The following is an 18,617-nucleotide window of genomic DNA, read 5'->3' as shown; positions in this document are numbered from 1 at the left end:
TAGAGCCCATGAGCCACAACTACTGAAGCCCGCGCATCTAGAGCCCATGCTCCCAACAAGAGAAGCCACCGCAATGAGAAGCTAGAGCACCACAACGAAGAGTAGCCCCCGCTCGCAACTAGAGAAAGCCCGCGTACAGCAACGAAGACCCAACACAGCCAAAAATAAAATAAAATAAAATAATTTTTTTTTAAAAAGCTAAAACTATAAAGCTTTCAGAATAAAACACAGAATATTCAATAGCTTTAATTTCTTATGTTAGAAAAGAAGGTACAAAATTAAAATAGGACAGAAGAAAGTTTTAAACAGTTGTCTGCACTGTATAAGAAACTGATTAAGGAATTAAGATGGCTTAATGGAGTTTGCTCCAGAAAATATTTTCTCCATGAAAATGATCGATATTGGTATAATTCCAATGAAAATATTTGTGCTTATTAACCACTGAGTTAAAACGTCCTTGAGGACACAGAGACCAGATTAAAATAAGGTAAAAACATCTTTACAACAGTCCACAACTCTTATCAGAAAAGCCGACTCAATTCCATTTCTTTTAAGTCAGAAACTTAAATTTTTTTTTTCTTTGACCTCACCGCGCAGCTTGCCGGATCTTAGTTCCCTGACCAGGGCTGGAGCCCGTGCCCCCTGCAGTGGAAGCGCGGAGTCCTAACCACTGAACTGCCGGGGAAGTCCCAGAAACTTAATTTTTTTCAAAGAGAAGAGGTCCACCCAGGCAGCAGAGCCCACACACACCTTTGGGATCGTGATAGAAGACGGGGAAATGTGTCTTTTGCCCGTCCTCCTCACCCCACAACTGAAGCATCTTCCCTCGGATGGTCCAAAGGCCTCCCTCTCTCATACTCACTTAGGAAACCCCCACCAGTGGAGACATCTGCAAGTTCTGTTCTGGTTTAATGGAGCTTTTCCTTTATCGGTGTGTGCTTTATTCCAAGATCTTTGCTTTTTTAATTGAAGCATAGTTGATTTACAATGTTGTGTTAGTTTTAGGTGCACAGCAAAGTGATTCAGTTATACATATACATGTATATGTTCTTCTTCAGATTCTTTTCCATTTTAGGTTATTACAAGATATTGAATATAGTTCCCTTGCTGTACAGCCGGTCCTTGTTGGTTATCTTTTATATATAGTAATGTATATCTGTTAATCCACAGATAATTTGTGGATTAATTTATCCCTCCCCCCCTCCTTTGGTAACCATAAGTTTGTTTTCTATGTCTGTGAGTCTATTTGTTTGGTAAATAAGTTCATTGCATCATATTTTAGATTCCACATATAAGTTATATCATATGATATCTTGTCTTTATCTGGCTTACTTCACTTAGTATGATAATCTCTAGGTCCATCCATGTTGCTGCAAATGGCATCATTTCATTCTTTTTTACGGCCGAGTAGTATTCCATTGTGTGTGTGTGTGTGTGTGTGTGTGTGTGTGTGTGTGTGTGTGTGTGTCTTTATGCATTCATCTGTCAATGGAAATTTAGGTTGCTTCCATGTCTTGGCTATTGTAAATAGTGCTTATGAGCATGGGGTGCATGTGTCTTTTCGAATTGGAATTTTCATCTTTTCTGGATATGTGCCCAGGCATGGAATTGCTGGATCATATGGTGACTGTATTTTTAGTTTTTTAAGGAGCTTCCATACTGTTCTCCACAGTGGCTACGCCAATTTACATTCCTACCAACAGTGTAGGAGGGTTCCCCCAAGACCTTTGAATTAAACATTTGATAAGATGATGATAAACAGCTTGAAGAAGCTCTTCTGGTCAAAGCATATGTGATGGAAGGGAATATACATCTATCCACCTGCTCAAGAAGAGGGGACCCTTATTGTCAGGATACAAGATGCCCTGGACCCTGGCACTGCCAGGCCTGGTGGGAAGTACAAAGCCATCAGCCTGAGGCTGAGATTCAAGACTCTCCCCTCCCCCATCCCCCCCACCCCCGTGGTCCAAAGGCTTCTCATATCTGCTCACTCAGGGTATCTGCTCCTCCTTAATTAAGCTGGCATGTGGCTCACAATCCAGGTTTCATGGGTAAGCACGTACCCTGTGACTCTCAGCTCAGAAGGTTCTCCCTCATCTGAGAACAGCCAGTGAATTACTAGCCTGGGTCATATGACATCACTAGGTCATCCAGTCAGCCGAGAGAACCGAATGGGCAGAATCACCGCCCTCTGCACGTCAGGCAGGAGCTGGGCATGGCAGGTGCTTTACGAGGGGTGTGGTAGGTCAGGCAGGGTGTCTGGGTACAGAGAGCAAACCTGTGGGCACTGTTGAACTGGAGGAGCTCACATCCCAGCCAGAGAGAACCCTCCAAGCCAGCCAGCCATGGCCATTCTGGGATGACAGCTCACTGTGACAGAGAAGCTAGACACCCACATTTTAGGCAAAATGTCCTGATATTTTTGAGCCGCCAGGTGTAGCAGACACTGTCAAGACCTTCCCGTATCCCTTGGGTGTTTGGCATTTCCACGCATGGTGCCCTGATTTCCACCTGCCAGCTTTGCCCAAGGGCTCTCTTCACCCCAAGAGCCCACTTTGCCGGCACCAGGCATATGTTGGAGGTGCTGGTGACCCAAGACCCCCTGGGGGGAGTCAGAAAAATACCCCTCAGTTGGGACCACCTGAGCCATGGTCTACACTGGCTCTCAGAGTTCCCAACCCCGTCACCCACGCTGATTGCTTGCTTGGTGATGCCCTTTGTACTGCTGCCCTTCCTCCCCTGTGTCACATCCCCTCTGCCCGACCAGTGTGTCCTGAAGTCACCTCTCATAAACGACTGGGACATGAATTTTTGACTCGGGGTCTCCGGAGACTGTTCATTCAAATTGTTAAAAAGTGTGTTACTTCGTCTATTGTATCTGCAGCGTAGACTCCATCCAAGAGCCGCCTGGTTATAAACCTCCAGTTAAAATTAACCACCAATGTAGACCCTTTTACCATCGTGGCCAGAGAACGTTGGGAAGCAAAGCTCTAAACTCAGGTGCTCACGTGTTGACGGTAAACCCGGGGGAGCCCTGGAGGGTGTGGCTTCCCTCTGTGGTGTCCTTCAGGTTGAGGGCCGATGTGGCTTATGGGGCTTCATTGTACGTGTGGTCTCTGCGCATGAGTGCCGGGTGTGACCGCTGACTACGGGGCGCTTTTCAAGTGAGGAGGTTAAAAGACACATACTTCTGAGAACGACCTTGTGGGGGGGTCACCCCCCTCCCTTCTCAGCCCTGTTCCAGGCGGGCAGGGTGCAGCAGCCCTGAGGCCTGAGAAGCTGTCGCCCTGCAGGGACAAGGGGCAAGGAGAAGGAGGCGGGAGGCTAACTCTTGGATGGCTGGAGGGGTAAAATGAGGGCATCGGGTGGGAGGTAAGAGAGGCAGATTCCCATGCGAGGGAAGGGGGAACTTCCGACAGCAGAGCTGCCCACCTGTGTCCAGGGCACGTTCATTGCCTTTGGGGGAGATGTCCACACCTGGGCTTCCTGGGCAGTGGCAGAGCTTCTGCAGCGTCTCTGTGAGACATCTGTTTTCCAAGGACGAAAGGGATGGACCTCCCCTGGAATTTGTTACAGGCCAATCCTGTGAGTGGCAGAAATGCACAGTCTCACCTGTGAGCACCTTCCTAAAAAAAGAAGAAAAATTATTTTATTATCCTTGGTTACTCTTGTGAAAGTCAAGACAAAGAGCATTGTTCCTAGTTCTATTTAAAAGCAGTTATCGAGGGCTTCCCTGGTGGCGCAGTGGTTGAGAGTGCGCCTGCTGATACAGGGGACACGGGTTTGTGCCCCGGTCCGGGAAGATCCCACATGCTGCTGAGCGGCTGGGCCCGTGAGCCATGGCGACTGAGCCTACACGTCCGGAGCCTGCGCGTCCGGAACCTGTGCTCTGCAGCGGGAGAGGCCACAACAGGGAGAGGCCCACGTACCACAAAAAAAAAAAAAAAAAGTTTAACAATTGAGAGATAATCGGTGCTGGGCAGTGATACAAGATGCTCAAAGAACAAATTTTAAATTTACATAACTTGAATTGTCAAGGCAGAGGCTGGAATAGAGATTTTCTATTCCACTTGTAAAATCCGTGATCATACAAAGATAATTATGGAAATATTCAGAGACCTTGCCTGGATCCAGACACAGAACCGCCCCACTGGCTTTTACCTCTTAGTAAAGACGAAAAGCATTCAAAAGAGGGAGGACCTGCCATCCTCGGAGCCACTCAAGGAACCAGGCAAAAAGGTGACCTGCCTGTCTCAGGACTGGCCTCGACCTGACAGGTCCCCAGGAGTGAGTCACTTTCTTTTACTTCAGTCAGTTTGGCTGTAAAATGATTATGAGCTCTTGTTTACCAAGAAGTGAAGTCCGCTTTGCCTCGCTTTATTCAACTGCTAGAAACAAGAAGGGAGAACGGAGTGATTAGAAAGCTTCTGTGGCCGACTTTCACAGCAGCAGGTGATGAGAACCCCCGTGACTTGAACAAGACGAGTCTCTTTTAAATCAGACTTGGGGGTCGTGGTTGCCAGTGTCAGTGTTACTGCTGCTGCTTTGTGGCTTTGCACTTGTGACCTGAGGCGGATGGAATGGGAAGGGTATGGGCTGACTAAATAAATCTGGGTGGACAGGGGGAGGACGAGGTCCCTCTCAGATGTAAACCTGTCTTGCCCAGATTTGGCAAGCTGGAATTTCGAGCAACAGCTGGAATTTTGCCAGTGACTTAGCTCCGTGGCTCAGTGAACTGAAAACCAGGCTCTGGGTGTTCCAGCCCCGTCGGCCAGCCCACAGCCCAGGGCCAGGTGGCGGTGCCCCAGCGCTCCCAGCGGAATGGGCTGGAAAGCCGGCCGGGAGCCATCCTGCTTAGCGGCAGTCCATGCAGCCTGGCGCCCAGCCGGACGACTCAGTGAGTCCTGGAGGCTGAAATCTCAGGACAGACTTCACCTCAGCACTCGCTCTTGGGGCCACATGGAAGCCACTGCGCGCCTCCCTCCAAAGTGGCCGAGCCCGGTGTTGGGGGAGAGTCAGGAGTATTCACTTCCTGCCTTTGTCTTTTAGCCGGACCGCAGCGACCAGCTTCGTTTACATTCCTTCAGTGCTGTTATTGAAAAGCCTTGGCAGCTCCAAAGTGCTTGCAGTGTCCTTTAGTCCCATTAGGGCTTTTTTCTCTCTCTCTCTCTCTATTTTTTTTTTTTTTTTTTTTTTGCTAGCTTTCAGCTAGCATCTGGAAAGATCCACTGGATGTGCTAGGCTCCTTTTTCGAGACTCCGCTCCGCCATTCAGGGAAACCAAGCAAGAAGCAAGCTTCCACCGTATAAGTCTGGAGGAATTTTACAGCCTCTCCAACTACGGTACCTTTTCTGTTTCTTGGTCCAGTCTGTTCCTGGGGGTGGTTTTCGGATGAAACTACCAGTGTAACCTAACCCTTTGGGGGGAAGGGTAGGAACCACAAGTGGAAAGAATGTCTCCTTATAAATTGTATTAAACGTCTGTCTGTGTTGAGTTGGGGTGTCAGAGGCTATGCTTTGGGAAGGACTATTGCTACGACAGGAAAGACCTGAAACCCAAACTTCTTTGGGGCCCTTAAGAGCTTTTTTAAGAATTAGAACAAGGTGTGATGTTCTGTCCACTTGGATTTCATTCTGTGGGAAGGGCCTGCCGTGGCCCCTGGCCGCCTGTCTTTGTCACCTGCTCTCATCTCTATCCTGGAGCAGCCTTCTGAAGAAGCGGGGATGCAACCTGCATCCTCTGGAAGAAATGTGATGGCTCTGCCGCTCTCGCACAGAATCCAAACTGGGTGTTTCCTTGAGGACCACTTGAGGTGGAAGTGTTCGTGTGCAGTTTTCAGGCAGCTAATTAACGTAGTAAACGTGCGGAATCCAGTCTGCTCCATTGTTATAGGCAAAATTCCCTCCCTGTCCTGGATCATCAGAAAGGGTTTGTACTAGGAAACTTTCTGAACAAAACAAAAGGACTTAGGTCTGGATGAGGAATGAACGGCTTGGCACTCCCCAAGCTCTTCCTTCACTGCTATGCCATGCCAGATTCCTTGCAGAGAAAGCGTCTGGAAGAAAAAGAATTACAGGCATTAGGCTTGGTTTCAAGAAGTGTACTTTTTTCTTTGTGTGCTTCTGGGTTGAAACAGTTAATCATTTGTTCCCCAAGGTTACAGTGTGGTTGTGGTTCTGCTTCTTGTTCTGAAGACAGCACCCTACTTTCCTTCTGGACTCACTCCAGTCCGTGGACTTCGCTGTTAAATGATGAACTTCAAAGGGCTTAGAGCTGGGGCTGCATTCAGGGGCTGAGCCCAAGAATGTGAATCTCAGAGTCAGCAGAATCGCAATAGAAAGCTCACCAGTCATCTCAGGAGGCTTTTGGAAGGTTGACCTTCATCCCAATGGGATTCCAAGTGAGAAGAATCGCAGGGAAGATACCTCTGAACCTTTAAAGGGACCGAACCACGGAGAAACGACTAACATAGGTGACGGCCCCAGAGGAGGGGTGGGTGTGCGCTGCGTTCTCATTTTCCGAGATGGAATTCCACGGGTCATCACAGCGCACCGCGGATGTGAAGGGAGGGGCCGATCTTGGGGCAGAAATGTGCCTGTCTCCAAAGATCCTTGCTTCCTGACGTATGCAGTTCTCTGCAAAGTCATTATGCTTTTCCACTTGTTGAAATGCCCTTGAGTGCAGCTGCCTCTCTGTTCCCCGGCTAATAATGAAAGAGCCTCAGCAAACTGGCAGCGGCTACTGTGGCTTTGGTGCCTTACCGCTCTACCCCTGCAGCTGAACCCCTTTTAAGATTCCCCAGACATGTTTTCATTTAATGTTTCCTTTATCGTCCTTCCACCAGGCTGGTTGTGGTTAGGACCAGCCACATCTTGTGCAAGTTATGTGAGCGGGAGTTGGTTTCATAATTGCTGCTGGTCCAGGAGATGGTTTGGGGATGCTCCCCCAGGTATCCTCTCCATGCATGCTGGCCGGGGCGGGGCCAGCTGCGTGGGAGGGTGTGTGTGTGTGTGTGTTTTATTTACAAGTGGACACGGAAGGCGTTGCAGCCAGGAGGGAAGATTATTGGGTTCTGATGCTCCAGTGAGGGAAATTCCAAGCTCAAATAGCCACAGTTGTGATTCAGAATCATATCATGCCCTTAAATTCCTCTCCGCGTTCCAAAGTACACTCCCCTCTTCCCCGGTTATCCTGGAGCTGTTTCTTACACAAACTGATCTCTGAAAACAGGGGCACAGGATTTCATCCCAGTCTTTGATTTCTTTGGAGAAAATAGAGGGATTTATTCCCAGTGCCCTTGTGTTGACCTTGCCGGAGGGAGAGGGCCAGCCCAGCTCATAATGACCTCATCCCATTCCTGCAGGATTTCCTGGGACATGCAGGCCCTCACTCTTCCGCTGGCCTTGTGTGATCAACCACATTAAGCCCATGAGCTTTGGAGCAGATTACAGTGACATCTAACATAGTCCCTTTAGGACTTGAGCGTGAGGTCAAGCAAACACACAGAGCAATCATTATGCTTTCCGCAGTCCCAGGGGGCTTCGGCGTCAGCTGGAGGAGCGGGCGGGGGGGCAGCGGGCAGCGAGGTGGGGCTGAGTCTAGGAACTGTGCTGTCTGTAGCAGGAAATCAGCCTGAAAGGAGATGGAAGGGCTTTGGTGGGAAATAAAATGGCACTCTGTTGTTGATGGAAAAAGATCTTGGCAGGACTGTTGTTGTGAGTGTTCTGTGGCTTAGAAAGGAATTTCCTACAGGCTGGACTAACCATTACAAATGTCTCTACCTTCAGGAGTCCCAGGCGTGCAGTAGAGCCTCGCCGCGGGAAATGTCAGCTTGGACCATGGGCGCCCGCAGTCCGGAGAAGCGAGGAAGTTTCTTTAAGGTAAAAGGAGGCCTTGATTGGGGCTGCTAACGGGCATCTCACTCCCTGTGCTGGCTGCACGGAGAGCTGCAGGGCTGCAGAGAACGGTGGGGGAAGCCTGCTCTCTGAGCCAGCTCTGGCTGGTGGGGGGGGGACCCTGCCTGAGCCCAGCTGTGAGCTATTCCCAGATTTTACAAGAGGTTGGGGCTTTTGTGAGTCAGTGTGCTTCCAGACAGGCCCAGGACCCAGGCATGGGGAGATGCCACCTGAGTGAGACAGTTGAGGCATCCTTCCTTTGTCCACCGCCAACCTGGTCCTTTTTCATCTGGACCGTTTTTGATGGAAGCTGGACTTGGCATTCTAGTGAGTCGGTTGTAGGCTCCTGTGCTTATACACGTGGCTTGATTCTGTGAATCACTTAAGTGCTCATTAAAAAAAGAGAACTACACACAGATCCCTGGGCCTTACCCTAAACTGACTGAATGTTTTTGCTGGTGTATTTTATCAACACCCCAGAGGCCTGAGAGAACCAAGGCAGCCTGATTAAAACTGGACCACTTTTCTCCATGCCTTTTGATGTCAATGGGAGACCTTGCTAGCTTAATGAGATGAGCTGCTCAATGGGTATTTTATATACTCTGTGTGTGTGTGTGTGTGTGTGTGTGTGTGTGTGTGTGTGTTAAATTAAGACCTGACAATCGTTTCTAACATACACTTGGGAATTGATTTTCTTCTTATGGTGTTTGCTTTGCATCCTCTCACTCACCCTCAAAATAATGCAAACTCATTGTGGAAAATTTGGAAAATACAGAATCATGTAAAAGAGGAAGGAAGTGGAGGTGAAATGTGCGTTTGAAATCTGTCATAGGCTAGTCATAGCTTTTATATGCTTCCTGTTTCCAAGAGGCCAAACCTGATTTATTCTGTCAGTTGTGGGCTCAAAAAAATCCATCAGAAGAGGCTGTTGGTAAAGCAAAGCCAAGTTCATTCAAGCAGCTGCTGTCAAGGTGGGCGTCGCCAGGGCACAGGCCTATTGGTGTCTAAGGTCAGGAGGCATCTTAAAGGGTTTAGAGGTCCAGGCCCAAACCCTTTAAGCTGTGCTTCTCAAGGCAGAGAATCGACTGGGTTTCAGCAAAGTTTGTGACGTAATATAGTTCAGGATGGGTGGATACAGCAGGACGAGGGCCTTAAAGGGAATCTTGGCGAGTAAACCATTGATCAGCAGGCTGTTTTCCCAGGTGAGCAAACTGTGCCAGGACAGATTGTTTCGTAGGAATTTCCTGCCGTGAACAGCAGAGTTACTTATTGGTTTACAATAACTTCCTGGAAGAAATGCTTAAGTTGTGTTGACACAGATGGTCTCGATTCTCAGTCCTAAGAGTTAAGCTTTGTGGACGCAGCCATCTTAGTTCGCAGCCCGTTTACTTGATTTGAATCAAACCTGTGTAAAATCCACCACTGGAGGCACAAGAGGGGCCCCTCAAGCCCCCAGTGGACCAGGCTCCTGACTCCTCTTTGGTTCCTGGATTCTGTCTTACGCTGAGATATTCATTTCCTCCTGGTGGACAGGGTGGACCCAAACCCCCCTTCTCCCAAGGCACCGCCTACATCAGCCTAAATATTGGATCGTCCGTGATCACCACCTTAGGCTCAGGAAGTGCAGTGGGGCTGAATCTCACCTAGTAGTTAGGTTTTAAAGTCCCAGCAAAAGGAGAAAATGGAATAGAGTCCAAATTGCCGTTGAAAATTCCTGAGGAATTTGTTGGACCCAATACTACCTACTGTTAGGTCCAATGTAGCCAGTTTTTCCTGCAGTCCTGGGAAAAATCTTTTTTTTTTTTTTAAGTTGTGTAGCAGGTAAAGTAGTTAACTTGTATTTCTGGGCCATGTCCTGTGAAAGAATCCATCAGACAAGAGGTGAGAGGCTGCCTGAACCCACTGAGGGCAAGTCTGCTTCTCGCCTGAGTCAAATGCCCTTGAGGAAAACGTGTGGAAGTGGCTGGAACTATAGAACTTGGTGTTGTCTTTTTTTTTTTTTTTCTGCAGAGCTTAAATTGTTTCGTTTATTCATTAGATGGTCCAAGTGGATGATATAGTTACCTTATCCTTCTTTCTCTCTTCTTTATAGACATTGTTACTCTTTACTATGGCTATTTCGTAGTTATTATGGAATAATAATATCATTCATTATTATAATAGTAGATAAATAATATTGTTAGTTATTATGAATTATTCCACAATTTAGGCATGTAGTTACCCATGAGGATGAAGACAACTGCCCCTTGGACATGTAATACTGACTCCTTGGAGGTTCGTTGTAAAAATGGTTGCCAGGGTAGCCCTCGGTCGCTGAGATGGGCTGTCCCTCCGCACAGCCCTGGACCCACTGGCTCTTCGTTTACTCGTCATGCTTATTTTGACTCACATTGATGGAGCACCTGTGATCAGCCAGGCTCTGTCCTAGGCGCCAGGGAGAGAAAAGCCAGAAGCCACCCCACTTCATGGGGCTTTCAGTCTGGTACCAAAGAAGGATATTGATCAAATATAATATTAAACCCATAATAATGAATTATAAGAGAAAACAATGCTTTGTGACAGAAGTTAAAGGGACTCTGAGGACAGATGACCTGAGTGGGGCCCCAGCGCAGTCTTTCCTAGGAAATGGCCTCTGCTGGAGAGCTGGGGTTGAATCTAGGGACTCAGTGAACCTCTTGTGTCCCTGCAGGGCTGCCCTCCACCACACCAGCGATGCCCTACATCCAGGTAGGACCACTTCATAAGGTGGGGATTCGTGGTTACATTCTGGGCTCACAGCTGGATTCCACATGTTCATTATCCCTTTCTTGGTTATTAGGGCTCACGTGATTTTGTGCAAAGCGTGGGTCATTGAAAGACGATCAGCAGACCTCTTTTGCAGCGTCATCTTCTCCTATCCAGTGTGTGCTTTTAAGCCAGAGCTGCTAACCACGAGCAGCGAGCCTTGATTTGTGGTTTCGCATCTGTCCTGGCTCCTGGAAGTGACCCAGATGAGTTGCAGGACGCAACGGTCTTGGGGAAGGTGGATGGTCTGAGCATTCTGGTGTAATTGACAAAGCCCCGGGGTTGTGGTGCTCGTGGAGTCTCTTCCTGGAAGCCTGGCCACAGAAATCCTGTGCCGGACAAACACATGGTCCACAGCCCTTCCCAGCATCATTGCTAATGTTCCTCAACCACCTGTGAGAGAAGTATCTTCCTGCCCTGCAAGGTCTCTGTGAAAACATGTGAGGGCAGACAGGTGATGCCCTAGACAAGGCAGCAAAGTTATCTGCACCTAGTCATAGACGTGGACGCAGAGAGCTGTCAGATTGCAAGGCTGTGTTGTGTGAAAGAGACAGTAAGAAAGGCATCATCTGGGCTGGAAGAGTTCTAAGTGGTCCTGGCTGAGGGCCGAGAAACTCAGCATCATCTTGGAACCCTCCTTTTCCTGGATTGCCTGGCTTCCAAAGCCACCCCTCCCCAACCCCATCCAGGCGCCCAGTGCTGGCAGATCCCCCTCGAGTCTTCAGGATCCACCCCTCCTTCCCTTCTCTACATCCAACTCCCTGCTTAGGGTCTCGTTCTTCCCTTTGCGGACACTGCAGATGATGCCCGGAATCCATCTGCACCACCTCTGAATGTGGTTGGTTGGTTGTTTCTTGTCAATCATTCCATCCATCTGAGTTGCCTGCTTGCAGACCCCGGCTCCGTGCTGCACCCTGGACCAGGTCTGTACTCTTCACCTTGACATTCGAGGACTTTCAGACGGTGCTTCCACCTTCTCCCAGCTCTTTCTCCACCGGTCTTGTCCCTGTGCCCTCACGGGACTGCCTCTGTAGCCCAAACCTGCTGTGTCTCTCCCTCCTCCTGCCCACCTTCCACCCCTCCCCATCAGGCTCCCAGCTGCCCTTCCAAGCTGGTGTCAACCCCCTTTATCCATTGACAACGGAGCTCATGTGGGCTGAGCGGGTGTCTGCCTGGTGGTAGAAATGTCACGTAGGCCTAGCCGTGGCCCCGGCATAGTGCCAAGAAGTCATCCTCAATTCACAGCTTGAGCACTGCCATGAGAGATTCGTTCTGTCTTTCGTTGCCATGTCCGTGACCCCGAGGGGGATCCTCTTGGAGCAGAGAACGGTGCGGGAAGAGGACTGGTGTGATTGCCCCCCTGAGCAGTTCTACGTATACCTATACCATTCTTTTTTAGATTCGTTTCCCATATAGGTCATTACAGAGTATTGAGTAGAGTTCCCTGTGCTATACAGTAGGTTCTTATTAGTTATCTATTCTATATATAGTAGTGTGTATATGTCAATCCCAATTTCCCAATTTATCCCTTCCCCCCCCTTTCCCCCCGGTAACCACAAGTTTGTTTTCTACATCTGTGACTCAACTTCTGTTTTGTAAATAGGTTTGTTTGTACCATTTCTTTAGATTCCACATCTAAGCGATATCACATGATGTCTGTCTTTCTCTGTCTGACTTACTTCACTCAGTATGACAATCTCTAGGTCCATCCACCTTGCCGCAAATGGCATTATCTTGTTCTTTTTTATGGCTGAGTAATATTCCATTGTATATATGTACCACATCGTCTTTATCCGTTCCTCTGTCGATAGACATTTAGGTTGCTTCCACGTCCTGGCTGTTGTAAATAGTGCTGCAGTGAACATTGGGGTGCATGTGTCTTTTTGAATTATGGTTTTCTCTGGGTATATGCCCAGTAGTGGGATTGCTGGGTCGTATGGTAGTTCTATTTTTTATTTTTTTAAGGAATCTCCATACTGTTCTCCATAGTGGCTGCACCAGTTTACATTCCCACCAATAGTGTAGGAGGGTTCCCTTTTCTCCACACCCTCTCCAGCATTTACTGTTTGTAGATTTTTTTTGATGATGGCCATTCTGACCGGTGTGAGGTGATACCTCATTGTAGTTTTGATTTGCATTTCTCTAATAATTAATGATGTTGAGCATCTTTTCATGTGCCCCTTGGCCATCTGTATGTCTTCTTTGGAGAAATGTCTATTTAGATCTTCTGCCCATTTTTTGATTGGGTTGTTTGCTGTTTTGTTATAGAGCTTCATGAGATGTTTCTATGTTTTGGAGATTAATCCGTTGTTGGTCGCTTCATTTGCAAATATTTTCTCCCATTCTGTGGTTTGTCTTTTCATTTCGTTGATGGTTTCCTTTGCTGTGCAAAAACTTTTAATTCGGTCCCATTTTGTTTTTATTTTCATTACTCTAGGAGGTGGATCAAAAAGATCTTGCTGCGATCTATGTCAGAGAGTGTTTTGCTAATTCGTCATAATAATATTGCAAAGCATACCTGACATCAGTATTCGGTGTGTCTTTTCTTTCTTCCTAGATGCTTACACCTGGAGAGGCCTTAGAGCAGTGCTGCCCCATAGAAATACAAAGTGAACTGCAGATGTCATTTTAAATGTTCTAGTAGCCACATTTAAGAAAACAAAGGAGCGACATTGATTTTTAATAATATATTTTATTTAACTTAGTATATCTAAAATATTGTCATGTCAACATGTAACAATATAAAAATATTAATTGGATATTTTACATTTTATTTTAGCACCACGCCTTTGAAATCCAGTGTGTATTTTACACCGAGTGCATCTTGATTCAGGCTAGCAGCATTTCAAAGGTTCCACAGCCACACGTGGCAGGTGGCTTCCGTATTGGAGAGTGAAGGCTTATGTTTTGTGGACTCTGTACCTCCTCCTTTCACAGATAGTGAAACTAAGACCCAGGGAGGTTGGAGTGCCAGGGGCTGGTTATTAGTCCCCAGCAGGGGTGGGAATTGCACCTGGCCTGACTTTCTCATGTGGCACCCCCATCCCACGTAGCCTTCCTGACGGTTCCACTCTGGTCGCTTCACCCTTCTCCAGAGAGATCCCCCAGGAAACTCCATCTGAAGAGGTCATGGGGACAGTGGCCTCTTTCTGGAGCATTGGTTGGGTTTTTTTTTGGACACACATGCATATCTTTCACCATCTGCTCCAAATGCTTCCAGGACACAGGCCGCACACCCTGCACCCCTACCGCCACCCAGGGCCTGACTTTCTAGGAATGCCCTGAACATTTTGGACAGCAGTTCCTGTTCGTGTTTCCAAAAACAGTGGATTTCATGGTTTTAGAGGGTAGTTTCCCAGCACATGTTGGCCATCCATTTCTGATATTAAATGTTGCGTGTTAGGCCACAACACGTTCTCACTTGCTTCTGCCTTTTAAACATCGGGAGTGAAATAGATTCCCCCAGGTCCCCTCAACCACGTTATTTCCACAGGCTTACTTGTAACTCTGAGTTTTTATAATTAGGAGGATACCAAGGAAGAAGATGTAGGTTTGAAGGACTCTTGTTTCAATGTATGATTTTCGAAAAATTAAATCATGCAATATAAAATGAACACCTCACACAGTATAAAAGGAACATCTGTCAAAGCTTTATTCAAACCATGCATGAATCCAGGAGGCCAGTGTAAGGCTGGTTCAAATAACACTTGGACAGATGATGTATTTGTAGTTGACTTAAAAAGTCATTCTGTAATAAGTTTGCTAAGTTCAAGTCAAAACTGGTAGTAGTACTACAGGGCAATAAAACTGTGTCCTTTGGGGTAATCTTTTTTTTTTCTGAACCGAAATCTGCAGGCTGACTTGTATCTTCACAGTGCCTGAGTCCTTCATTAACAGCACAGAGCAAAGTCAAACACAGGTGCACCCCTTAGATAATTAAATAATCTTTAGGTGACCTAGTTAAACAGTGCCAGAGCATGACAATGAAAGGATGTACTCCCTGTGGGTTCTTATTAACATAGAAACTCCCAGGCCCGTCTCATATCCATAAATCAGAACCTCCAAGGGAAGGAACGGAAGCCTCTGGCATTAACAAGGGCCCTGGTGATTCCTGTTTTTGGAGCCACCAGAAGACACCGATTCACCAGGTAAACCTGTCAAGGTGAGATGCCCGAGTCTGTGTCTCTGCATTTGCCTGCATTTTAGGAAGTAATTGACACGTGAAATGTGGTCCCCGGACAGACGGGCAGTGTCGGCATCACCCGGAGTTTGTTACCGAGGCAGCCTCGACTAGTGGTTCTCAAAGTGTGATGCCAGCTCCCCGCGTCAGCTTACCTGGAGACGTCTTAGAAATGCAGGTTCTTGGATTGTGGAATGTGGGAATCAGATGATGGGGTTGGGGCCCGTGGTCTGCGTTTTAACAGGCTCGCCGGGGGGCGTCAGGCTGGAGAATCACTGCTCTATGTCTTAGATTTGAATGACTAAACAGACTGATAGAAAAAAAACATAGAAATGGCTGAATTCTGGGCTTGTCTCCATGTCCCCGTCTGGAAAATGCAGTGACATCACCTTCCCAGTGGAGTTGTGAGCTCAGACGTGGTACTTTGATGATTGTGCCCACTCACTCTCTACAAGCCTTGGAATAATTGCCACCGTCTGATAAGATGTTCTGTTTTATTCTGTCTGTGCCCTCACCCCACGCCCATGTTTCATTCACTCTCTCAAGAGCGGCTGCACACAGACACTGAGGCACCTGCCCCAGCCCCTGTAAACCAGAAGCCAAATCGCCCACCAGGCCTCCGACACCTGCCCACCGGTGCTCTGATATTCTCTAAGCTGAGGTTCAGAGACGTGGGCTCCTCCCCTCTCCCGGGAAGGCTTGGGGGAGGTTAATTTTTTAACTCTGTTGTTGGTCTACACGGCCGTTAGCCAAAGGAACCGAAGAACAAACAGAAGCAGCATGTCCTTTGCTGGATGCCTGGCATGTTGGCAAAAACTACCATCCTGGTGCCACTTCACATGCACAGCCCACCTTCCTCCTTATTCAACTACTTTTAAAAATTTATGTTTAGTTTCACACTCTCCCAGGCCTGTTCCAAGCACTTTCAACCCATTGAGTTATTTAATCCTCACACTATCGTTATGCCCATTTTACAGGTGGGAAAACTGAGACCGGGAGAGGTTACAAAACTTGCCCAGGGTCACACCACTTGTCAATTCTGTGGTGGTTCCCTGGTGACTGTACTTCAACTTGGAAGGAATTTTGTAGAGCTGGGACCTAGCACCCTCGGGGCCTTAAATTGTTGACCTTGTGCCTCGTCCAGTGCTGAAATGAGATACTCCCCCCACACGTCTTTCCAGGTTGCAGCCCCTGTATTGGACGCTGGTTAACTAAGATGTGAGCCTGACTCCACTTTCCCTGCTTGTCACCCCCAGCCTGTCCTCTGCTGGCCACTCACAGATATCCCTTTCGGACGACCGCCTCTCAGAGTTTCCTGCCTCAAAAAGTGGGGATTGTTCTTTCTAAAGACACCCAGGAACACAACCTGCATCAGAGTCAGGGTTTACTAGCTGCTGCAACTGCTGAGAACATACTAGAAGAACCCTCAAGCAGAGGACTCTCAGCAAGAGGGCACCCGGAGGCGCATAGTATAGGATTTGGGCTAATTCTAAGGAATTAGGTTGCAGACTGGCAAATAAAAATACCGGACACCAGCTGAATTTGAATCTCAGATATAGCATAAGTACATCCTATGCAATATTGGGGACATACTTACATTAAAAAAAGTATTCACTGTTTATCTAAAATTCAGATTTAACTGAGCACCCTGTCTTTCATCTGGCAACCCTGAAGGAGGCTTGGAGTGTCATCAGGAAGTGAGGGCAATCCCGTGATTGGGCAGCGCAGTGAGTTTTATCCAGAGGCAGGAGGAATGGAGGAAGTCAAGGCGCCAATGCTAAGAAGCAGCGACACTGTGTGTCAGAAGAGGGGGCCGTTTAGTCATTTTTGTGGTTTGAGTGTCTGTGTTCTGTCTTGTTTCAGACCTGGCCCCTGGCAGCCTTGTCGAATTGGTGTGTTGACATTCTGTGTGTGTTACTTAAGTTCAGGTGGAAACAGGCCAGTTCTCGTTGAACTTCCCAGTTCGGGGCTTGTTTCCCGAGAAGCTGATGGCTGAAAATGCAGATCCTCCGGGTTCTGGTCCAGGACAGCCAGTCCAGTCTAGGCCGCTGGTTCTCTGGACATACTTTTGGTTGTTATAGCTTGGGTGGGTGTGCAGCTGGCGGGCTTCCTATCACACACAGGCAGCCCCCAGAACAAAGAATCATCTGACCCTGAATTTCCACTGTGCTGAAGTTGAAGACTCCTGGTCTGCAGTGTCAATTAGGAAATAACCCATTTCTGGGGTCTCTGTCTCTGGGGCAGGTCTTCCAGAAGTAAAGAAAGCAAGGAAAGTGTGAGTGTAGTTAGCACCCACTGTCCTGGCCATTAATAGTAGATGTTCAATAAATATGCTGAATGAATGAAAAAGCGTGTAATGCATGTATGTGTGTATTACCCATATATCGTTCATTTCTTCAACCTGTATTGATTCAGCACCTATGGTGGCAGGGCCAGCCCTGGGCACTGAGTGTGCGGTGATGGGGAAGCAGATAACGATCAGAGAAACTTGAGCTTGAAGGACAGACAGGTAGGCAGGCCTGAGGGGGGAGGGCTCGTTGAGGAGGTGGTGTTTAAGCTGAACCCTGCAGGAGAGAAAGAGGCAGGGAGAAAATTATTCCCAGACAAGGGGGAAGCACACAAGCCGGGGAGCAGGGCCTGAGACTCTGAAAGAACAGGGTGGCCAGTGTCTGGGTGGTGGGAGACGGGGGGGCATGAGGTAAGGGCCCGGTGCGGGGGGAGTAGCCAGGGCCATCGTGCTGACTGGGTGAGGACCTGGGAATCATTCTTAGTGCAGTGAAGCCATGAGCATTTGGGGGAGAGGGAGTGACATGATCCAACACGAGCAGCCCTCGGAAAGCTTGGCAACAGCACCCTGTCTTTAATCCATCAACCAAGAAAACCAGAGTGCAATTCACATCTTCCCTGGCCCCCACCCCTCATAGAGTGCAGAGTGGGCCTCCCACCCAGCACAGCTCAGCTTGCTGGTCAACCCACCCGTGTCCCCGTGCCTGGCCGCTCCCTCCAGAAACATCCCTTCTCCCCTCTCCCAAAATGCCTCCCGAGTCTCCCCATCACCTCCGGTTCACTCTGCCTCACCCTCCACCTTCTCATCTTTATTGCGCATGTCATCTTGGCCTGTCTGGAGCCGTGGACTTCGTGTTTTCCTTCTCTGAACCTTCTCAGAATCGGCCCTGGGAACGCTGGACCAGAGCCACTTGAAGTCAAGGCGTTTAGGAATGTTGTGAGGTCTTGGTGTGTATTTGTTGCTCAGGCCCGCCCCAGAGTTTTTGAAATAACTTCTCTACCTGAAATATGCGGAGTAGACCGGAGGGCAGACACCCAGGCAACCGGACAGTCACTTAGGGCAGAGTCAGCAAACTGCCACCCTCAGGCCAGACCCGGCCAGCACCTGTCTCCATGGTGGGGACACAGACACACCTGGTCACTGAGGTGCTGTGCACGGCTGCTTCCATCCCACGGTGGTGGAACCAAGTTGCTCCAGAGACCATACGGCCTCCGGAGCTTAACATATTGACCCTCTGGCCCTCTGTAGGAAGAGTTTGCTGAGCCCTGACTTGGGAGATAATTGCATTTTGCAACTGAATTCTCAAAGGCAATCTTGAGTGTGGGTAGCAGCGCCTCCAGTTTACAGATGAACACATGACAGGGCCACTAAGGGCCTGGTCTCCAAGGGCGTGGCCCATGCGCTTTCCCGAACCACATTCCCTGCCTCCTGTAGATCATCAGAAGTAGCCAGAGTGAATATACCAGAGCTC

At 48.3% G+C, this 18,617-nt stretch overlaps 1 protein-coding gene across 2 annotated transcripts in view; it reads left to right on the top strand.

Annotated features, from left to right (window-relative positions):
* The first annotated feature begins 5,296 nt into the window (after nucleotides 1-5,296).
* The window catches only part of RIN2 (Ras and Rab interactor 2), a 98,717-nt gene continuing 85,396 nt past the window's right edge, over nucleotides 5,297-18,617 (top strand). Inside the window, exons 1-2 of one of the 2 annotated variants that reach the window (XM_004270414.3) lie at nucleotides 5,297-5,342; nucleotides 7,788-7,880. In XM_004270414.3, coding sequence (XP_004270462.2) covers nucleotides 7,824-7,880 — 57 coding nt within the window. In that variant the 5' untranslated portion in view covers nucleotides 5,297-5,342; nucleotides 7,788-7,823. Of the gene's footprint in view, nucleotides 5,343-7,787; nucleotides 7,881-18,617 lie in introns of those variants that run through there. The other variant, XM_049699108.1, reaches the window with a different exon arrangement.

Source organism: Orcinus orca, chromosome 16, assembly GCF_937001465.1.
Source record: "Orcinus orca chromosome 16, mOrcOrc1.1, whole genome shotgun sequence".
In the NCBI taxonomy this organism is placed as follows: domain Eukaryota; kingdom Metazoa; phylum Chordata; class Mammalia; order Artiodactyla; family Delphinidae; genus Orcinus; species Orcinus orca.
This window is presented reverse-complemented; position numbering and strand designations above follow the sequence as displayed.